This window comes from Tyto alba, unplaced genomic scaffold, assembly GCF_018691265.1.
Source record: "Tyto alba isolate M040663 unplaced genomic scaffold, T.alba_DEE_v4.0 Super-Scaffold_44, whole genome shotgun sequence".
Lineage (NCBI taxonomy): Eukaryota > Metazoa > Chordata > Aves > Strigiformes > Tytonidae > Tyto > Tyto alba.
The window spans coordinates 4,170,226-4,191,554 of NW_024881320.1; the positions used below are offsets into that span (position 1 = coordinate 4,170,226).

General features: G+C 45.6%; 3 protein-coding genes across 10 annotated transcripts; 2 read left to right on the forward strand and 1 right to left on the reverse strand.

Moving 5' to 3' along the window:
• The first annotated feature begins 781 nt into the window (after positions 1 to 781).
• Positions 782 to 18,011, forward strand: KMT5A (lysine methyltransferase 5A). Of its 4 annotated transcripts, none has more exons than XM_042805097.1 (11): positions 782 to 1,543; positions 1,855 to 1,949; positions 4,109 to 4,265; positions 5,821 to 6,037; positions 6,843 to 6,927; positions 7,317 to 7,376; positions 8,458 to 8,648; positions 9,719 to 9,855; positions 16,673 to 16,792; positions 17,026 to 17,102; positions 17,927 to 18,011. In XM_042805097.1, exons 1-10 carry the CDS (start codon positions 1,024 to 1,026, stop codon positions 17,067 to 17,069), a joined length of 1,626 nt encoding a protein of 541 aa, XP_042661031.1. In that variant the 5' UTR covers positions 782 to 1,023; the 3' UTR covers positions 17,070 to 17,102; positions 17,927 to 18,011. The 4 variants fall into 4 exon arrangements, with proteins under 4 accessions (XP_042661031.1, XP_042661030.1, XP_042661029.1 ...); XM_042805096.1 differs by having other exon boundaries at positions 17,894 to 17,961; XM_042805095.1 differs by lacking the exon at positions 17,927 to 18,011 and adding an exon at positions 17,510 to 17,733.
• Positions 13,673 to 18,894, reverse strand: RILPL2 (Rab interacting lysosomal protein like 2). 2 transcript variants are annotated; one of them, XM_042805100.1, is made up of 4 exons: positions 18,358 to 18,894; positions 17,161 to 17,312; positions 14,708 to 14,821; positions 13,673 to 14,213 (listed from the first exon to the last, which is right to left on the reverse strand). In XM_042805100.1, the coding sequence occupies exons 1-4, from the start codon at positions 18,892 to 18,894 to the stop codon at positions 14,189 to 14,191; spliced, it is 828 nt and encodes a 275-aa protein (XP_042661034.1). In that variant the 3' UTR covers positions 13,673 to 14,188. The 2 variants fall into 2 exon arrangements, with proteins under 2 accessions (XP_042661034.1, XP_032864229.2); XM_033008338.2 differs by having other exon boundaries at positions 18,250 to 18,894.
• On the forward strand, positions 17,939 to 20,860 carry SNRNP35 (small nuclear ribonucleoprotein U11/U12 subunit 35). Of its 4 annotated transcripts, none has more exons than XM_042805101.1 (2): positions 17,939 to 18,024; positions 19,829 to 20,860. In XM_042805101.1, the coding sequence occupies exons 1-2, from the start codon at positions 18,001 to 18,003 to the stop codon at positions 20,627 to 20,629; spliced, it is 825 nt and encodes a 274-aa protein (XP_042661035.1). In that variant the 5' UTR covers positions 17,939 to 18,000; the 3' UTR covers positions 20,630 to 20,860. The 4 variants fall into 4 exon arrangements, with proteins under 4 accessions (XP_042661035.1, XP_042661038.1, XP_042661037.1 ...); XM_042805104.1 differs by lacking the exon at positions 17,939 to 18,024 and adding an exon at positions 18,092 to 18,105; XM_042805103.1 differs by lacking the exon at positions 17,939 to 18,024 and adding an exon at positions 18,757 to 18,863.
• Positions 20,861 to 21,329: the final 469 nt, after the last annotated feature.

Sequence of the window (21,329 nt, forward strand, 5' to 3'; positions counted from 1 at the left end):
AGGGCACAGAGCTGGGTTTCTTTTGCCTTTTCTCAAAATGCAAAAGAAATTTGCATTTTTTGCCTTTTCTCAAAATGCAGAGAGCCGTCACAGAGTGAGGAGAGGGTGGACAGAAACACCATGCTGCCTCCCAGTATCTCTGCAGCCGTGCTGCACGTATGTCCCACCAGCTTCCCAAGAGACAGCCCAGGAAGGATGAGGCCGTGAAGTTGATAGGTTGATAGTGGTTTTTTTTTTTTTTTTTTTTTTTTTTTTTTTTTTTTTTTTTTTTTTTTTTTTTTTTTTATGTTGTTCTTAAGGAAAGAGATAAGTTTTCAGCTGTATCACCACCCTAACCGGGCTGATTATGTGGCTGTGGGAATGCCTCAGAGACATGTGGCGGCCTGCGGCTGCAGATAAGTCTTCGGTGGGAGGCTGTGCCAATAGCCTGGCCCCTGTCCTGTGCACACACACATACCTGTTGTTAGGTAAGTCTTAAAAGGGCTGACACAGATAAGAAGAAAGACTAATAATACATTATTGCTCAGTATAATTGTTCTACTTAACATAGCGCACCAAAGAGGTTGGTCCTGTGTGGTCATTGACCAACTTCCACAGTGATGTCCACTGCAAAACAGAGACACATGCTGCCCCTTGAGCTGGGTGCCCTTGTTACTGCTGTACCCTTTGCAATTGTACTGTTGTGATTTTGGAGTGTACGTGCTAAACTTGAGCTTCTGCCCAGGGCATAGCTGCTGAAGGCTGTTCAGGCTTTTGCGGGGACAGCTCTGCAGTGTTGCCACCTTTTACCTGCCCTCCTTACGGGATAGGGGATTATGCAAAAAGGGGCTTGCTGCTCAAGCGCAATACTTGAACGTTATCTGTTCTCCAGGCGAGCTTTGAGGATGGAATTAACAGACTTAAATTTAAATCAGGGAGATTTAAGCGAGGCATTGTTGCGCAAACCAGTCTAACCGTCTCGCAGAGCAGGGTTTCACAATCCCGCTGGGATCGGCGGTTCCCGCCGCGAGGTGGCGGGGGAGGATGGAGCGGAGATCCGTGCGCTCTGCGAAGCGATGCAGGAGGGAGGCGGCAGTGACGGGGCAGCGCTGGGAGGTGCCGATGGGCCGGGATGGGGGGGGCACGTCCCACCGGGACGGGCCGGCGGGGACCCGCTCCCACCACGGCGTCCTACCCACGTGGCGGGGCCCTGCCGCGGAAGGGCGTTCCTTCCCGGGCCGCCAATCAAAGCGCCGGTTGCCCTTCGCACGGGCCAATCAGCGCCTAGAGAACTCACATTTAAACGCCGTTCCCGGGAACTGCGCCTACCTCCGTGTGACAGAGAGAAGGGCGGGGTGCGGCTCATGCGCGGCCAATCAGGGCCGCGGAAGCGGTTATCGGCACGCCGTTAAACCAATGGGCATTGCGGAGGGGAGCGCGGCGTCTCCCTGCGGAGCGGTTGGGTTTCAGCGGGGGAAGCTCCTCGGGGACCGTCGGGGCAGCCGGGCCGTGGGGGGCTCCGGGGCGCCGGGCCGCGCCGCCGCCGCCGCCGTCATGGCTAAAGGTGCGCGGCAGCGGGGGAGGAGCGGAGCCAGGGCGCGGGCGGCGGCTTGTCGCGCAGGGGCGGGGGCCGGAGCGGCGTGGGGCATTCTTCCGCGGCGCGGAGGCTCCTCCCGGGAGGCGCGGGGCGCCGGGGCCGGCGGGACTCCTCCCCCGCGCGGTGTGCGCAGCTCGCCGGGAAGGGGCTGGGCCGCCGCGGCTCGCCCTGCCGCATCCAGCCCTTTAAACATGGCGCAGGCCGCGACGACCGGGCGATGACCGCGGGCGGCCACGCCGGACATGGCTCAGGCGCCCATCTTCCCCCTTTGCTCCTAGGGAGGAACATGCCCAAGGCCAGGGCGGGCGGCGCGGAGAAGGCGAGCCCCGAGAGCGCCGAGAGGAAGAGCCCCGGCCGCCCCCGGGCCGGCGGGGTAAGCACTGCCCGGGCCTGGGCTGGGCGGAGCGGGGCGGGCCGGCTCCGGGGGTCCGCTGCGCCTTCCGGTTCCCCCCGCGGGACGAGCAAGCCGGCGGGTGGGCTGCCCCGGGGAGCCGCGTGGCGCCGGGCGCCTGGCTCCTGCTGCTGCTCGGATCATTCAGAAATCGGTTAACTTTAAGTAGAATCGGACTCTGTTTCCCCGTGCTCTGCTGGGGCTGTCAGCGAGCAGCCGGGCCCCGGGCTCGGCAATCCCTCCGTGCCATCCTCCCTCGCCTCTACTGTTACAGGCAGTTGGTCGGAGGTTGATCGTCTCTTTGCATTTATGAAATTCTTCCCCCGTGGAAATAACTGTGGCTATTGCATCAAATCCCACAGCTCCTCAGCAGCCCTTCGTGGGCTTTGCTGGGCTGAGAAAAATCTCTGCTCTCGAGGGTCTCAAGCCTGGCACAGACAAAGACGTGGCAGCAGCGTCTCGGTAGCGCCAAGAGCAAAGCAGGCAGAGAGAGAGGGGAGGAAGCTATTGGGAAAATAGTTGTTCGTTTCCTGTTAATGGTGTATTCAAGGCCAGAAGGCTCTGCTGGCAGGTGGACTGCTGCAGTTCACTGCTGCTGGCTTTCTCCGGAAATGCCCATGCTTAAACTATTAACTAAATTTTGAGAACTTGGCAGTGCAGGGTTTGCTGCTTGCCATTTTTAAGATGGAGTGTTTTCATAGCATTTCATCCTTAAACCCCCCATTTTCTTCAATAACCAAGTCTTGTCTTTCATAGGCTTTTCAGAAATACTGGGGGTCAGGGAGTGTCTAACTGACTTGCTTTTCTCAGGCTGTTCTACTGTATTCTTAATTTTTAGTAAAGTTTATTTATGATCTAAGATTTAAGCCTTTAACTGGTCTTATTTTGTATGTGAATTATGTACACGTTATATTTGTTGCTTATGATTATGTTAATTATTAAAATCATCCTATGTATTCTATTGTGTGCTTTGTTTACTTTTTTAGCGTTTGTGTGACTACATGTACTGGAGTATTTGTTTAGTCAGCTATATTTGAGCTATTTTTTTAACTAATGGGAACCTTTGTGTGTTTTTCTAAAAAAATGGATGCATGTTTTTGTTGTTGTAACTGGCTTGCAATGTCTGAAAGTTGCTTTTAGTTGAGTCAAACCATAGCTAAGAAAAACTCATTCTGGCCAAGATGTATCTACTTGTCCAGACATTGATTTCACAGTTGAAATCTGTGTGTCCTACATACTCTGCACAGTCAAACTTGATGAGGTGGCAGGAGACTGTAAAAGCAAAGGTGACATGACACCACTAAACTTTGTTAGATTTGATACTGCTCACTGCTGGTATTCTTGGAGCCCGAGCCAGTGTATAAAAACCCTGGTCTCTCTGGTTTTTGACCATGCCAGAGGGTTTTACCATTTTCCTGGCTGTGCATAAGTGCTTTGTGTAGACTCTTTAATGTTTCTTTTGTCATGAACAACTTTTGCACTTTGTTTTGTAAAATATAACGGATAAAAAGATAGTGTCATTTAGCTCCCAGATTTCACTGAGAGCTATCACTCAAGGTAGACTGTGCAAAACGGATTCCTGTCTTCTGTGTTGCTCAGTAGAGCATATAATTAACCGCAGTAATGTTTGACACCTCATGAGTCTTTGGGTAAGCTCATACCTCTCTGGCTATGAGAGGTATGTTCCAGGCTTGGGCAATTTTTGCTGTGTTATTTGTATCTTTTTGGCTTGTACTCTTTGAGGCCACTTTCCTCCTAAGGAGCTCAGGATTAGTTGCTTCTTGTTTTTTGGTTGTTTTTGGTTTTGTTTTTTTTTTTTTTTTTTTTTTTTTGCACCAGAGGACATACTGTGAAGCACAAGGTGGAAGCTGGAGTTAGTTATGACTAACCCTTCCTGCCACATTTCATACAAAAGTCTTCTTGGACTGAGAGATTGCTTTAGTAAATATTCTGAGTGTTTATCACTGTTACGTTTTCACTTAGTAGAAATAGCAACAGCAGCAAGAATGATGCATTAAAACAGCATAATTTGCAGTAGCACAGTCAGATATCAGCCCTGGTCTTTGCAGTGTGTTGTGGATACTAAGTTGAGGTTCCTGGCATCTCAGTGATGTACTGATTTTTGTGTGGGTCTGTTTTAGGAGAATGTGTTTATTGGTCAATCCAAAATCTACAGCTACCTGAATCCTAACAAAACTCCTGGTGCTCGCCCCCCGCTTCAAGACGAAAATTCTGTCATGTATCACGAGGTGAAATGTCAGGGCAAAACACTAAACGAAACCTACAGGAAAGGAGATGGTAAGATTGATCTTTGGATTGCTTGCCTCATTAAATGTGCTGTCCCCACCTCCAATTTGAAAACTTTAACACACAGTCAAGAAGGCCAGGCAGCTCTTCTGGCCCAGTTGCTTTCCCAGTCCTACAACTCTATTGACAAACTGGGATTCTACAAAGATGAAGGTGTCCTTATCCTTTTCAAAATTCAAGTCACAGGTTTATCAGGCAATTTTTCCTCTGTTTTTTTGTTTTGTCTCTCTGGATATAAAAAACTAATGCTTGTGTTGTCAATATGCCCTAATCTCACTGTAATTCTATTACTATTATTCCTCAGGTCAGTGTTTGGCAGTTTATCCAATTTTTGGGCGGGTCTGTTTTATTACCTACAATTATTACTTATAATTACCAAATTCTAGAATAATTTGACTACTTCATACAAATTTACATAAGGGCCATTCAAAGTTAAATCAGGTGTGAGTTAGAGGTACTGAAAACAGTACTAAGAAGCAATGCTTAAATTTTCAGGATGAAATAAAGACAGTGGGAGGAGTACCACAGGTTGTGGATGCTGAGTGCCAGCCTTCATAGATATTTCATTGTAGTTCCTAGGAATGGGAATGTTCCATAAGTTTATAGAGGAGGAAAAAAAAAAAAAGCTGGCTTGTGTTTAAAGGTGCATTTAATAACCTTGGTAATTTTGTCAAAACATTTTGATGCAAACACTTCTATCAAGCAAGTATTTTAAATCCCATTCAACACAGGGGGTGTCAGGTTTTCTGGAAATTTAGGGCCTTTAGCTCCCCAGTTTTGACAAGAAAGTGAATGCTTTAACTTGTCCGCTGCTGTGGCCTTGCAGCTGTGCTTCATTTCTCCAGTGAGATTGAAGCGTCTTGTCTCGGCAGATGGGACTGTTAAACCTGGTGATTTGCTTTAAATAAAAACTTTAAGCCATGCACGTTTACCTCTAAATCAGTTGACTGAGATGGAGGATGTGGTTGTATCAAGGTGGGATGCATGCAACCAAGAAAATGTTGGGGGTGGAGGGGGGTAGACTTTTCATAATTCCAGCCCTATAGCTCGTGTGGATTTTGTCTGAGTCGTGTTGGCTGCTTGGTACTGGTGCCTGCAGCTACTGATCACAGCAGCCCAGGATCCAGAGGGGCTTCCTCTCCCTCATCAGTGCAGGATGTTGATTAGCTTATGGCAGTTTAATAATTTAGTATGCCAGATGCAAACTGTGCAGTTGTCTCAAACACTGCACTGCAGGTGCTGCATGTTCGGGTTTTGAAAATTCTGAATCACAAACTGAACATGACAAAGTACTCGGTCTCTGGTTAACCCTTTCCCTTTCTCTGCTCACCCCCCCACTGTACTATGTGTAACGTGGCAATGACTAGTCAAAAGTTGAGTTAACAGCCTATCTGGGTTCTAGCAGAAAGAGACTGTATCATTCCCTTCCTCTTTCTCCTATTTGACAGAACTGGAAGCTTGGACTAGAAACCATTGATACTAATTTAAAGCACTCTGCTATAGTTGATCCTAAATTCAGAGCCTTACTTTATTTTCCTGTCACCAGAAAAAAAGAATGGTGGCAATATAATTGAAGGTGCTATGAAACCTGAAGACCAGAAAGATAAAGAAGGTGGGTGCAAGACTTCAGTGCCCTCCTGTGATCAAAATCAAGAAACTGTAGAAACTCAAAAGACGCCCCTGCCTTCAGACTGTGCTGATGAGGCCAATGCAAAGCCAGCTCAGAAAAAGATGGTTAAAGCAAAACGTGGACCAAGGAGAAAGTGAGTGACTTCTGGAATTGTAAAAGTCTTTCTTCTGTGTGTCCTTTTGCACCAAGAGGCTTCGATTTGCATTTTTCCTTCAGGAGCTACAGTCAGACCTGTAATTAATGTTACTGTTGTTACCTTTTTGTAAGCAAATGATTGTGTTGGGAGGAACAAATCTTAAAGGAGGCTTCTTGTTTTTCTCAAGAATAATATGTTTGAAATTACAAAATAGCACCCAAAGTATTTATCTGCCTTGCAGGTGACTTTTGTTTTCCTTGAAAGCAAGGCTAGTGTATTTTATTTCAAGTGAAATGCTTGCTGGCCACTTGTAGAAAACTAAAATAAGCCATTAGGACCTACTTTTAGGTGGACAAATGGGATTGTATCTTGTGAGAAACAGAATATTAGATTAGTTACAGTTGGAGGCTTCTTGGCAGAGTTGATACTCTTTCTCATGATATTGGAGTAATGTGACCTAACATTAATGAATTCCTTGCCAAGCAGTTTTCATGACCTAAATTTTAGAGTGCCTTATGCCAAGGCAAACAGGGGGCTTCAGATCTTCAGTTGGTTTTCAGTAGCATCTCATTCTTACTGTTGAAGAACAAATACTAGAGTAATTGAAATAGCATGGGGAAGAAAAGGGGATGTAGCTTTTGGCTTGAAGTGAAGAGTACTGATAAGAAACACTGATTCATATTGATCATTTTTCAACAGACCAAGCTGAAAATAAAAATTACTTACTGATACCTTTGTCCTAGAGGTGTAACTTCACAAATAGTCTGAAATATGTGTGTTCTCGATTATTCTTATTCCTTAGAACGCAAGGAAGAACACCAAATCGAAAAGTGACAGATTATTACCCAGTTAGAAGAAGTTCCAGGAAGAGCAAATCTGAATTGGAGGTAGTGCTTCTTGTTAAAACAGCATTACTTTTAATGTTGCTGGTTAATGGAACATTTGAGGAAGTGCATAACTGTAAATGGTGTCCATTGGCCGAATACAAATACCATTGTGCACTGGAAGTGTTATTACAAATGTGTTTAAAATTTGGAAATGCTGATTCAGTTCTTCTAGGACAGAATCTAGCTTCTTATATGTTGTGGGTGGGGGGGGCAGGGCAGAAATCTGTCTCTTTACCATTCAGTTTTGCTAGAAATGTGGGATGGTTTGGAAAAATGGGTGTCACTGGCTAATCATTTTCTTGAAGCTATAGAATAAGCTACAAAAACTATCAATGATACTGTGGTTTTATTTGTTTTGTTTTGGTTTGGTTTGTTTTTTCCTTTGGCAGACTGAGGAAAGAAGGAAAATAGATGAGCTAATTACAAGTGGGAAGGAAGAAGGAATGAAGGTAACTGCAATGCCAGTCTGAGTAGCCACGTACTGTTTATACAGTATCTTGCTGTTAATCTGTTTAAGCAGAAAGTAGCAGAACTCTGTCTCAGAAGTGCTGTACGTCCTCAACAATAAGATGAAAGTGCAGCAGAATTGGAGCACACTGTCTTTCCTTTTGGACGGGCAATATTTGGGTCTGAAGAATATGTATGTGCAGCCTCAGTCATAAATATTGAGAGAGAGCTTTATAGTTTTTACTGAAAATGTACTTGCTTCCTTTAGTATCTTACTTCTTGGGTTAGCTTCCAGAAATGAGGTTAGATACAGCATTGTAATTGTCATAGGTTTGAAAGGTAACACCCGTGTATACTGTCTGTATGGTAACAAATTCTCTTAGCCTGTTTACAGCTAGTTGCTGTGGGTCTTCATTATGGCTCTTGGGATAATGGGTTGAGCTGGTTTTCCTCCCACTGCTAGCAGATGCTGATTACTGGGAGATAACCATTTGGGTTACTCTTATCACCCTTTTTTGAATTTAAAGCAGAAACGGGTCCTGGAAGTGCAGAAGAGCTTTGATTCTTAAAAAGCAGCAGCCTGCAGTTAACACTGTCACATCAGCAACAGTGTGATAGGAGAACTTTCTTGGAGTTGTCCAATTTACAGGGGGAGGCAGGAATAGTAAAGTATACTGGTGATTGATAAATGTAATTTCTGTGATCGATCTTTCTGTTCCTCTAACTTGTGCATGCTAATGGTGATGGTGCACCCGAAATGGAAAAGGTTACTGCCTCAGCTAGTAGGTAGTTTAAAAGGAAAAATAGATAACTCTTGTGTATGGTTTAAATAAAGTGACTCTTAGTTCTTTGATTAGAAGACTATGTCAAAATATCTGGTAACACAGGGTGTGTTCCGTACTCACCCTCTATTTCTTCCCTAATGCGGTGCATTGTGCTTCTACAGCTTTGTGCGCAATGCACACAAATACACTGCTGTAGCATTTTTCTAATGACAAATCACTGATTTCCTAGTAAACAGCATATTTGCACTCATATAAATAGTTGCTAATTTCCCAGCTGATTTTCTTTTCAACTCAACAGATTGATTACATCGATGGCAAAGGGAGAGGAGTAATTGCTACTAAACATTTTAATCGGGGAGAATTTGTAGTTGAATATCATGGCGATCTCATAGAGATCACTGATGCTAGAAAGCGAGAAGCTGTGTATGCTCAAGATCCATCCACAGGCTGCTATATGTACTATTTTCAGTACCTCAGCAAAACGTACTGGTAAGCTTCTTCTCTTGTTTTCATGCAATTATTTATTTTTCCATGGGAACCATGAATTAAGAGATCTTTGAGCACTATTTCATGATGCAAAAGCCTCATGTGCCTCTGGGCTAAAAGGAATGGTAGGTGACTCAAAGCCCTGATCTCTGAAGTACAGCGCAAGCTATATGGCTTGTTGTATCTGCTTGGATGAGACTTCTAGTTTTGCTGTGGACTTCTGCCTAAGTTTATGCTCTTGTAAAATTAAGTACTTTTCCTGAGTTGCAAGGATTTTGTTTGAAAAACAGTATGGACAAACTCCCTGAAAGAGAAATGTTTCCTTCAACAGTTTTTGACTGGGTCTTCTTTCTCTGGTACCTGACATGTACCCCACATGCGTGCTTTATCACTCTAGTTGTTTCATTTGCCATAAACTCCAGTTATCTCAGAGCAACTACTAAGACTGTTATTTTCTCCTTGGCTGATACTGCTGGGTACTGGAGTGTGGGTCACTTAACCTGTATATTAATTACCTTGAAGTGCCCTATATTCTAAGTGTCTGACTTGCAGTCTAGATGCCATAATGATAGTTGCCATAACAATTCTTTGTGTAATGATGGACACCAGAGCTTTAGTATCCAGGTCTCCAGAAGTTGGGCATATAGTATTTAGGAATTCTCAGCTGTCCATGTGAGTAGAAACTCTTGCTAGCTTACTCAGTAGATACTACTTAGCTTGGATACAGCTTTGCTGAGGAGAGGGTTTTTAAGCTATTGAGCCTTTCTGGTGGTGGTGTTCCACTATTTCTCATGAACAATTGAGAGCTGCTTGGAAACAGCTCAAAAACGTAGTCCAAAGTTTTCTGTTTTCTGTGTTTTGTGCTAGCTTAATCTTCCAGATCTGTTTTAGATTACCTACGTTGACGTGTTATGTGCTGTCTGTTTAATCATATGAATATTCTGCAACATTCTGGTTTTCTCTCATTCTTCAAGCCTTGTGTGGATACCTTATTCTTTATCTGATTTGCACTTTTTTTTTTCCCCCACAAACATCATATACAGCAATCTTGCATTCTGTTCTTGTTCTTTCAGTGTTGATGCTACAAAAGAAACTAATCGTCTGGGAAGACTGATTAATCACAGCAAATGTGGCAATTGTCAAACAAAGCTCCATGACATTGATGGTGTGCCTCATCTCATACTGATAGCTTCCAGAGACATTAAAGCAGGTGAAGAACTGTTGTATGACTATGGAGACAGAAGCAAAGCTTCCATTGAAGCTCATCCGTGGCTGAAACACTAATTAATTTCCTTTGTTTGGGTTGTTTTTGGCTTTTGGTCTTGGTGGGTTGTTTTTTTCTTTGGACTGAGTGCTCTACAAGGAGTCAGTGGATTTTTTTTTTTTTTTTTCCTGTCCTCACTTCCCTCGGCTTTCTTAATGGACTGCTTATGGTGTTCTGAGCTCCTTAAAAACTACCTTTTTGCTTTGCAGTATTTAAATACTTATTACAGTTTTCCAGGCAGGCTTGAATAATTGATCTTAGATTGCCAAAACCCTTATATCATGAAAGGAAACCCTCCCTAAAATTTGAATACTTCTGCATAGCGACCAGTGCCACTTGAGCATGCAGTCAAAGACTTGCACAGGAGCTTAATCACTTGGGTTATGCTTCTGCTTTCGCAGTGAAATCTCACGCTCCACTTTGTGGGGTGATGAACCTGGCATTAGCTTTATGTGACAGCAGATGTACTTCTGTATTCTGACTTGTACATCCAATGGCTTGACCGCTTGTCAGACTGCTTTTTACAATGCAGTGCTGACAGGCTTCTCTGAGGTAGATGCTACTATCATTATCAAATAATTTGTGGTAGGGATCCAGTTTTTCCAGTGTCATATCTCATGTTGGCAATGAACATTAATTGCACTGGCGCTGAGGGAAATGGATGGTCAAATTGGCTCCTTTCTTCAGAGAAATGACTCCAAGCCAAATTAGGATGGATTTTGATAGACTGGGTTGAAACTGATTGGGAATGTGAAGATAGAACTTCACAGTGAGAATCAATGTTTGACATTACTTATTTTCTAAAATTTAAGATGGTACCTTTTTATAGTTGATGGCCGAATCTTGGAGGTGTCTCCCAGAGGATTTTAAAGGAGTAAAAGCACTCTCCGAAAACTTTTTTTTATTACCTTCCTATGCTAATTAGCCACATCAGAAGCTATTTATTTACTGTGAATGCTTGAAGTAGAGCATAGCGGTTCCAAAAATAGGAGTCATCTTCATATGCAGCTTCAAACTGATGATGGAGTTCATGCAATGAAGAAAGTAGATTCCTTATTGCCTGGTCCTGTAGGTCTGTCCAGCATGGTCTGGTCCCACTGTCTTAAATGGGAGTTAAGTGCTTAGCATCTTGCGGATGTTTGTAACGTTACTGTTGGAGAACCACATCTGTGATATAGGCGGGCAATACAATGCAGGTCCTTTATGTTAAAGATGAATTCTTACCAGTTGGAATTTTTGCCAAGGCAGGCTTGGCATGTGTGTAAATGAAAATGGCTGTGAGCCATCAGCCACGCTTGCTGCTGGAAGATGTCAGCAAGGGATCTGTGGCGCTCTTAATGTCTTCTGTTCCTCATGTCTTGAAGGCTGCTGCTGTTCCAGCTGATGCCCTCTAGGACAATCTTACGTGCTTGCCTATATGATAGGTCAAATAGCAACACCATCCTGGTTGTATGCTCCAGCAGCAAGAGAGGTGGCTTAGTGATGTATTTTTTAAATTAAAAACTTGAAGACAATGTCTCTGTAAAATAAAGAATATATTTATTATTGATGAAGTGGCTGCTATAGTACCTGTCTCCACTGCAGATCATTAGCATTTTGAGAGAAAGCTGTGAAAATCATTAGCCATTAAATGCTATATATTATTTACTACTTAACACAAGGCAAGCTCATCGGAGACAGCCTGTGTATTTTCAGCATTTCTGAAGAATTAACTGGAGACCTGTTACCTTACAACATATTGAGTTACAGGTAAGCTTCTTTGGATGACTTATTTAAGTTGACACTGATTTTTCTCTGGTCTCAGTAACAGAGACTACAGCAGTGTACAGTATCCTGTTGTACTAGAGCATTTCCCTTAAGTCAAAATTGGAATTAAATGCTTCTTTTTGTGTTTTATTTAAACATTTGCTTGTTCTCTATCAGGTTAAATAGCTTAAAATGTCTGTTCTTCAGCATCACTTTTGTAAACCATAAAGGGGGAAGATCTCTTCCTTATTTTACATAAAAAGAAAATTGTCTTCTCTGAAACGCTTAACTCGTAATCAAGTAGCACTGCACCGGAAGATGGTAATAAAGCTGATGTTGCACTGAGTATGTATCCTTTACTTTTCTATGAACTGATATATATATACACATCATACATATCTAAATACTTTTCACAAAATCATGCCGTTTGTTTTTTTTATCTCTGTGCCTTATAGGAAAGTTTAATCTTTTAACAAGGTGTAAAGCACTTAGCAGGGAAAGATGCCCTTGGGTTGGGAGCTGAACTGCTGTTGTCAGGCTCACGTGAGGCAGCGGGTTGTTCCAACAGGACTGTAGCCTCTCCTGTTGTAGCCATGGCCAAGGAATTTGCCCCCCCTTTTGAGAGAGAAGCTGTGCAGCTCACTTTACACCAGAGTGGATGCAACTGTGACTGTTCCAGAAAGACTAGCCCAGAAAAATTGAGGTGTTCTCCTGTCTACTTTTAACTAGTGAACTCCCATCTTTTTTTTTTTTTTTTTAAATAAATAACATCTTCAATGGTAAACTGAAAGCAGTAATTGCAGCTTTCATGATTGTTGTCTTTAACTAACTGCAAAGAGTGGCCTTGGGCTATGTTAGTCTTCTGTGCCTCTGTGGCAGTCTATTACTTCTGCACAGCTCTGCTTTATCAGTGCAGTTTATTACCCGAGGTTGTTTCATTAAGACCTAATAGAGTGATTAGTGTGTTTTGGGGCATAATTCCCCCCAACCTGTTTTTAAAGAAGGTGGGAAAATACATCCCTGGATAAACCACAGAAGAGGATGGAGTTCAGAGCACACGTAAACACTTTTTCAGCTCAGAGGTATAGCCTGGCTGTTGCTGATGTAGGATTGGTGGTTTGTTTTTTCTCTCTCTAAACACAAAGGAAACTCAGTAACTTCCTTCCCTGCTATCATGCTCTAGAAAATACAGCATGGAAACATGGCTAAGGCTTATTAATATTTTGAAGATGGCAAAATGACTTTAGCAGTTCTGTGCCCTGGCTAAACTGACTTCCTTAGATCAGACATAGTTGGCATTGCCTTGCTAATGTGCATTTGCTGACAAAATCTCTCTGAAAGGAGACTGCAGTTCTGCCTTCTACTAAGCCACATTTGTGTTGTGCATCTGAGCAGATGTGCAAAGTGTCCTATATTTTTCATGCTACTAGTGTATGAGGGAATCAAAAGATTTCAGAGCCCGCTTCCACTTCTGAAGAGAGTAAGATCATAGTTTGATACCTGTCACTGCTCCTTTTATATCTATTCAGACTTTTTCTGCTCTGGAAATTCTACTCTTCTAAATGTGGACCCTAATTGGTATCATTCAACCTTCTTTTTTTGTTCTTCTGTTTGCACTGTATGCTTCCACTAGTGATAAATCTCATTACTGGGGATAATACACAGCTTGTGGCAGCTGATTGAAAGAACAGAGCTTATGAAAAATACAACTGTCTACCACAGGAGACCTTTGGCTGTCAGAAATGAAATGTTTGGTGCATCTGTTCCAGTTTGAGCATGTCTGCAACTCCAAAAAGACGTCAGTTCTTCGTGGGAGCAGAGCACAAGGCAGCAACTGTGCTCTTCCCTTGCTGTGCTGCTCTTCACCCTCTTTCATCTCGACCCCAAGCAGCCACTCCTGTGTGTGCAGGGCTGCTCTTGTCACAGCCCAGTGGCATCTTCCTTTGGTGGGGCTTCTGCCTGCTACTGCCTGTGTATTGCCCATCTAATGCAAAGAAAGACACAGAACAAAAAGCAATGCTGGGGTTTTCTTCAAGCAGTTCTGTGTTAGCGCAAGATAATTACTTTCTGTACAAGAGCAGTGGGGACTGCACTCTGAATGGGTTCTTCCTTCCCAGTGCTTCTGTATGAAGGCATCTGTGAACAGCATGTAGCTCTAAAAAATATCTTCATCTTGTAAAATGAGTTGGGCCAAGCATTTTGATAGGTTGACAGGATGAGTAAGTGGTAGAACAGATTAGCACAGGCTCCTTTAATAAGAATAAAAACCACCTTTGTATAAAATACTTATTTTCTAGATGTGGGTAATATCTGGTAGGAATCTAAGAAATACAAAAAGTGTCTGTCAAACAGTTTCTAAAAAAGCGAAGTAAAATCTATTCTGAAAGAATATTATACAACACAATTTTTATGAGAATGCTTATTCTCTACGGTAGAAGTGATGCTTTTTCTTCCAATCGTTGATTCCTCTAACGCCATAGAGGCTCTCATCAGTGCCATTTCTGAGCAGGAGTGGTTAAATTCTCGAGGATGCTCATTTTCCATGTTTAAAAGAGAACCTAAAAAAAAAAAAAGAAAGAAAAGCCACAACCAAAAAGGAAACAATAATGTACAACTGGAAAAGAAGGCACATGCAGTGAGACAGCTCTGTCAGTGTGTTCTGCTATTTTGGGGAACTTTAGAGCTGCAGCCTGAGCTTGCGGGTACTGCCTACGGCTGCTTTGCACAATGTAAACAAAGCCCTGGGGACAGCTGGCATGTTCCCACAGTAAAGTCTTCATGTGCTACCAGGGGAGGCAAGCATTGCCTAGTTTTGCTCTGAAATGCTTATTTCTTCCTAGGAAAAAAAAGTGACACCCTGCTTGGCTGCGTGGAGGTTGACTTCCCATTGAGTGATTTTTCCACAGGAATAGGATTTCTCTGTTGGGTTTTAATTTTCCAGGGAGTAGAAGACAGTATTCAGCCAACTAGGCTAAAGTTCAGAATTCATCCCTGGATTCAGTATGTAGGAAGCATGCCATATTCTGCCAAAAAAAGATGCAGACCAACTTACAGCCGTTTGATGATTGTCTTCTCTTCGCTGTCCTTGCTGGTGCTGGGGCTGCTGCTGCCTCTGGCTTCTTTTTCCAGTTCTTCAGTTTGGTCCCTTTTCGGTGAGATGATCCCACTGGGAAAAGAGGAAGCTTGCTTTATTTTTTGTGGTTTTGTGTGTAGTGTGGCACAGCATGTGTTAAAATCCTTCCCTGGGCAGCGCAGGGTCTGGGTGAATGGCTGCTCACAGGACAGGGATGTCAGCCTGGCCTATTCTTTGTAATGAATTGCTCTTATTTTCCTTAAATACTGCAGTGGAGTTTTGCTTAGGTTGTCCTTCACTGAGAACACTAAAAAAGTAATGAGCTGAATTCTCCAGAGAGGAAGAATGGCAAATCATAACAGTAGTGAAAGGGAAGTGTAATGACATGTTGGATTTGTACAAAAGTCCAAAGATAACAGTAGGGTGCAGACACTAAATGGGGAATTTCTGCACGGGTGGATCTATGGTACCTTCAGCACAGCCACGCAGGCTCATGCTGCGCAGCTGAGAACAGAGGGGAGATTCCCAGTTTCCTGGCCAGGCAGGTGCCTGTTCCTCCTTCCATCCCACAGAGGAGAAAAGAAAGGCTTTGCCTGAGCTGTAGATTTTGGTCATCCTGCTTTGATGCTGCTATACTCTGCAAGGTTCTAACCACCTACTTTAGGCAAAAGCTTTGGTTTTATCAAAGGGTGTTTCACTTGAACTCGGGTTTGATTTTACCAGTTGCACACTGCACTGATTTCACAGTATGCCAATTTACTGTCCTGAGCTCTGAGTTATCCCAAGAGCTGACTGGATCAAAGCTTGTGACTGTGGTAGCTGAAAGTAGCTAAGCACCACTCATCTGGAACTTGGAAATAAAAATACAGGAGAGTATCTAGAAACTGGTCTGACATCAGGCATGGGATAATTCTGAGGCAGATTCTCCTCCTAGAGAAACAGGACTATGAGCTGTGGGGTGATGCTGTAGATCTCTAACATCTGCACGGTAACTTCTACTCTGAGATCATTAAAAGTGCAATCCCCAAAATTCATCAGTCATTTTATGCCATTCTCCATGAGGATGTCAGTTACCTTGTGCTATATAGAGCTTATTTGTGATACACACAAGACATTTTAGAACAAATACTCCTGTCCTTTTCCTCTGCAGAACTACTCTTTACAGCCATACAATTATGCTTAGGATTTTATGTGAATGTTTAATGGGAAGATGGTTTTTGGCTTAAGTTGTAATGCTGTATGAGATAACCATGTACAATTACTTGAACTGAAAAGCAATCTTGACATGCTTCTATGTCCACAGCTCTGTGACTAAGTCACTCAAAAACTGAATTCACACTGTTAATTTTTAACTTGGCCTGTAATAAGCTGTGTAACACAGCTGGGAAATCAAAGCAAGAAGGCATTCCAGGGGCACAGCAAAGGCAGGCAGCTGAGCTGGGGAAGGGTGCCCCACTGTGCTGAGAAGTGCTGTGGGGCAGTTTGTAAACCAACTTCTTGGATTTAACTTTAACTTCTTGGCTTAACCTGCCTGTTATAGGCAAGGCGAAGGGCAGGCTTACCGTATCTAAGAGGTTGTTGCTGAAATATCTCAACTGAGATCTAATGTGCTTGGATGTTTTCTGTCTAGATTCTGAAGTAGTTTCTTGCCCCAAAGAGTTTATAATGCAACCTGATGATGAGGGGCAGAGGTTGGGGAGAGCAGCCTTGGAGGTGAATTAATTACTAGCACCAAGAGCCAAGACCCTTCCTGCATCGCGCCATTTGGCTCATACTGATTCTCCCAGGCTGGTCCCCTCTAGAAAAAACAAAATCCTTCTCTGAAAGCATTCGGTTTGCACAGTTCAAGTGCCTTACACAACCCTCTGTTGGCAGTCTTAAAACGAAAAACCTCCACAGCTTATCTTGAATGATGATGAAAGGGATAAATATTCTGCTTTCTAGATCAATGCTGTACCCACTGGGGGAGCAAAGGAACAGCAGATAAGCTACCATCCCCAACGGCAAGCTGGAGGAGGAAGGAAATTTTGACTAAAGCTGAGGTGGAAACCCCCGTGCTCTTTGGTATGTAGCGTGGCTTCAGACAAGAGCAGTATGTGTGCAACTGCTGTGATTGCAGAGATGAAGTCATGTGCATGAGACCCAGCTTGTACGAGGAGTGGGAGTGACTGTATGTAGGCTTACAGCGGTACCGTTATGGAAACGGGCCACTAACTGCACAGAAAAAGAGGAAGTTTACTTTTAAAATTATGTTGCATAGAGACATCATTCCCCCATTTTTCTTTGTTCATTTGTAGGCTCTTGGGAGCACATGTCTCTTACACATCTGGACAGTGCCTAGCCTATGTGCTCAAACCTGCAATGCTCCGATCTGGTAAGCTCCCCAGACAAGAAGTAATTGTTATTAGTTCTTTGCTGGCTTCATGATATACCTCTTATAGCACTGTAGCTCCTCTTGCACAACAAGAAGCTGAGCTTTCAGCTGGTTACGCTCTTGCAATACATCTCGCAGCTCCTGTAATGTGAACCGGGGGCGATTTGGATCTGTGAGGTCTATTATCATTTTATCCGGTCCAAGGCTGAGCTGTAAAATAAATGGTGGTGGTCATGATCTTGTAACTGGTCAAAACCAGGGCACTCGTACAGTAAAAACTCTGAATTTTATCAATGCGTAGTAATTATTAGAATCGGTGTGAGTCCATCACAATCCTGATTCTTTTCTAAGCAGTTAATTAGTTTCTCATATTATTTTTGTATTCCCTTGGTATCTGCATTTCCCAGCCAAGCATGGGGCCCAACTGCGACAGGCTCTGACTGCAGCTAAAAGCAAAGTTTCTGTCCCAAAGGGTTTGCAATCTAGTTTGCCAAGAAGCTGCTTTTACCTGCTCTTCTGATGATGAGAGAGACTGAGCAATCTGTCTAATGTCACACCAAAACTCTGTGGCAAAGATAAGTGAGAACTGAATTCCCCTTTCCTAATTTAAGACCTCTGTGGTAATGGCTTTTTTGGTCGCAGACATCAGTTTCCCTTGCACAGAGCAACAAAGCTTTAGCATCTGCGTAAATGGCAAGTTGCCTTTATGGGACTGGTGCTGTGTAAGAGCTGTACAATGATGGATTTGTACTCTGAAAATCTGCCCGCGTGTGTCTGAACTCTCCTACTAGCACCGCACGTTGCTGAACTAAAAGCGTGGTTAGTCCCTACAGCAAAACAGGAGTGAGGATCCAAAGCACTGCGACTTGTAACGGCCCTGAAGATCTCTGCTCTGGAAATGGCTTCAAGACGTTCCACAAATGTAAGTCAACTGTCCGAGCCTTGTTCTGCTGTGATAAAAGCGATTGTGGCAGAACTCTCACCCTGCCCCTGGGGTGTCAAGGTGGGCTTCACCACCCGCATGTGGCCAAGCAGCCGGGCCACGACTTGCGTTGGGGACAGGGGTCTCTGGCACATGGGCCACCTCACTGACACCGAGGCCACGCTGTGCTGCGCGGTGGGCACCCACCACGACCCCGGCACCCACCTGCTGGGTGCTCCCTGGGGACCCCGCTGCCCGCAGCTCCTCCACCTCCCGCCGCAGGCTGTCCCGCTCCAGCCGCAGCTGCTCCTCGGCCAGGCTGCTCTCGCTCACCAGCGCTTCCAGCATCTCCAGCACCCTCACGATCCTGAACTGCAGCCGGGCCAGGGCGGCGGGCACGCGTGGGCCGGCGCTGAGCTGCAGCAGGTCCCGGCCCACCACGGAGGAGATGTCATAGACATCCCCGGCCGTCAGTTGGAAAGGGCTCTTCTCCAGAGCCTTCTCCGGGCCGCCGTCCCCTTCCTCCTCCTCCTCCTCCAGCTGCTCCTCCTCCTCCCGGCCCTGCTGCATGCCCGGCGCGGCCCGCCGCGAACTTCCTTCCCCGCTGCTGCCGGCGGGGCCCGCGGGCGGAGCGACCCCTCCCGCCCCCGGCGCTTTCCATGGCGGAGGGGCCGCGGCCCGGCGGCGCTTCCCGCCCTGCCCCTTCCCCTGTGGAGACACCGCCCATCCTCCGCCGCCGGTGAGGGGACCGCAGGGACGCGGCGCGGGAGGGCCCGGGGACGGCTCTCGCTTTGCCCCGGCCTGGTCAGCGGCGCCGAACCGGGCCGGGCGGGAGGGAGGTAAAAACGCATCGCTGTCCTTCGGCGCCATATTCGCCGGGCGTCGTGGCGAAGCGCCTCAGGGGGCTCCTGGCGGCGGGAGCGGCGTCGTCGTCGTCCCCCCCGACGAGGACGGGAGGAGGAAAGAGGTTAAAATAAACACCGGCGGGAGCCGGCTCCCCCCGCGGCCCGCGGAGCCTGGTGAGTCGGCCTCTGCCGGCGGGAGGAGCCGCCTTCCCGCCGCGCCGGGCGAGCGGAGCCGCCTCAGGGCCCGGAGGGGACGGGCCGGGGCCGTGGGGCTCCCTCGGGTGGGGGGACGGGGAGATCCCCCCTGGGGTCCTGTGTCCAGCTTCAGGGCCCCCAAAAGCAGAAGGACACGGAGATGCTCGAGGGGCTGGAGCAGCTCCCCTGGGAGGCCAGGCTGAGAGCTGAGGGGGTTCAGTCTGGAGAAGAGAAGGCTCCGGGGAGACCTTTGAGCAGCCTCCCAGGGCTTAAAGGGGGGACAGGAAAGGTGGGGAGGGACTCATGACCAGGAGGTGTAGGGATAGGGTGAGGGGTTTAAACTGAAAGAGGACAGATTTAGATGAGATAATAGAAATTCTTCCCTGTGCGGGCGGTGAGGCGCTGGCCCAGGGTGCCCAGAGCAGCTGTGGCTGCCCCCTCCCTGGAAGGGTTCAAGGCCAGGTTGGACGGGGCTGGGAGCACCCTGGGCTGGGGGAAGGGGGCCCTGCCTGTGGCAGGGGGTTGGAACTGGATGATCTTTGTGGTCCCTTCCAACCCAAACCATTCTATGATGACATGGCTCTGCCCTGGCAAGTGAACTTAAACAACGACATTGTTGGTTTATTTAAGTTTGTCACATTTTTGGAGATTTTTGAATTAGAGGTACTGTGCATCAGTGCTGAAAGTACTTCTTGAACAAGCTGCTCTTCTTCCTAAAGTAACTGTGAATCTGTGCAATGCATTTTTTTTTTTTTCCCCACTAGACAATGAATGACTGGGCCCCCATAGCAAAGGAGTATGACCCCCTCAAAGCTGGGAGCATTGATGGCACAGATGAAGAGCCCCACGACCGTGCCATATGGAGGGCTATGTTGGCACGCTATGTACCCAACAAGGGAGTTACAGGAGATCCTCACCTCACCCTGTTTGTAGCAAGGCTCAATCTTCAAACAACAGAAGAGAAGTTAAAGGAGGTCTTTTCCCGGTATGGAGATATCAGAAAGATCCGTCTGGTTCGAGACCTGGTCACAGGATTTTCCAAGGGTTATGCATTTATTGAGTACAAAGAGGAGCGTGCTCTCTTGAAGGCCCACAGAGATGCCAACAGGCTGGTTATTGATCAACATGAGATCTTTGTAGACTTTGAACTGGAAAGAACTCTCAAAGGCTGGATTCCACGGAGGCTTGGAGGTGGTTTTGGAGGCAAAAAAGAATCCGGGCAGCTACGGTTTGGAGGACGGGACAGACCTTTCCGAAAGCCCATCAATTTGCCAAACATGAAAAATGATTTCTATGGAGAAGGATCATCAGAGAAAAGAAACTGGTCTCGTGAGGGGACGAGGGACTGGAGAACAAGGGACCGAGACCATGAAAGGAGCAGAGACAAGCGATGGCCAGAAAGGGAGCGATCATGGACTTGGGGTGAAAGTGAGAGAGAGAGGGACTCCAAAGAGGAGAAGAGCAGAGGGAGGGAGAGGAAGGACAGAGACAGGAAGGACAGGGATAGAGACCGGAGCAGGGAAAGAGATACCAAGAAACAAAGAGATGATGATAAGCATCGATAGGTGAGAGTGCCTTGCGTTGGTGTATATTCCCTCCTCTTACATCCCCAGCGTTCCCATTGCAGATGTTGCCTTCAGCCCAGGGCTGTGAGCAGCATTCCTGGAACAAGCTGTGGCATTACTGCCTTGTGCCTGTGACTCTCGCCTGCTCGAAGTTCTCTGCAGTTTGGTTGCTAATGCAGTTGAGATACGTGCTGAATTGTTCTTCAGAGAAAATAAACTTTTGTATTAGTATTTTTGAACTGGTGAATGCTTTAAGAAACGCACCACATGTACGGGCATCCCAGTGAAATTGAGTACACACCTCACCTGCTACTTCGCCGACTGCCCGGAGTAGGGTTCATGAGAGAGCTCCGTATTTAATTATTTACATGCCAGATGTTCACATCCGTTTAGTGAGATGGATGCTCTTTATGAAATAGTCACTTGTTGAAGAAATAGGAATGGAATAGCAAAAAACTAACTTTCTGAAAAATGTGCCCCAAAACAGAAGCTGATGGGAAATTATTTTCTTGAAGAGACTGGGACAGGCAAGATCTTTAGGAATGCTAGCTCCTTAATTAGTTCTATGAGGTGAGAGAAGCATGTAATAAATGCATTTTTTACATCCTGGGAGGATGTAACTCCCTTTTACTGGAGGAATGTGCATTACAGAGCAGCAAGCAGGTCAGAAAACTCCCCGAGTCCCTCATCAATGCATGGA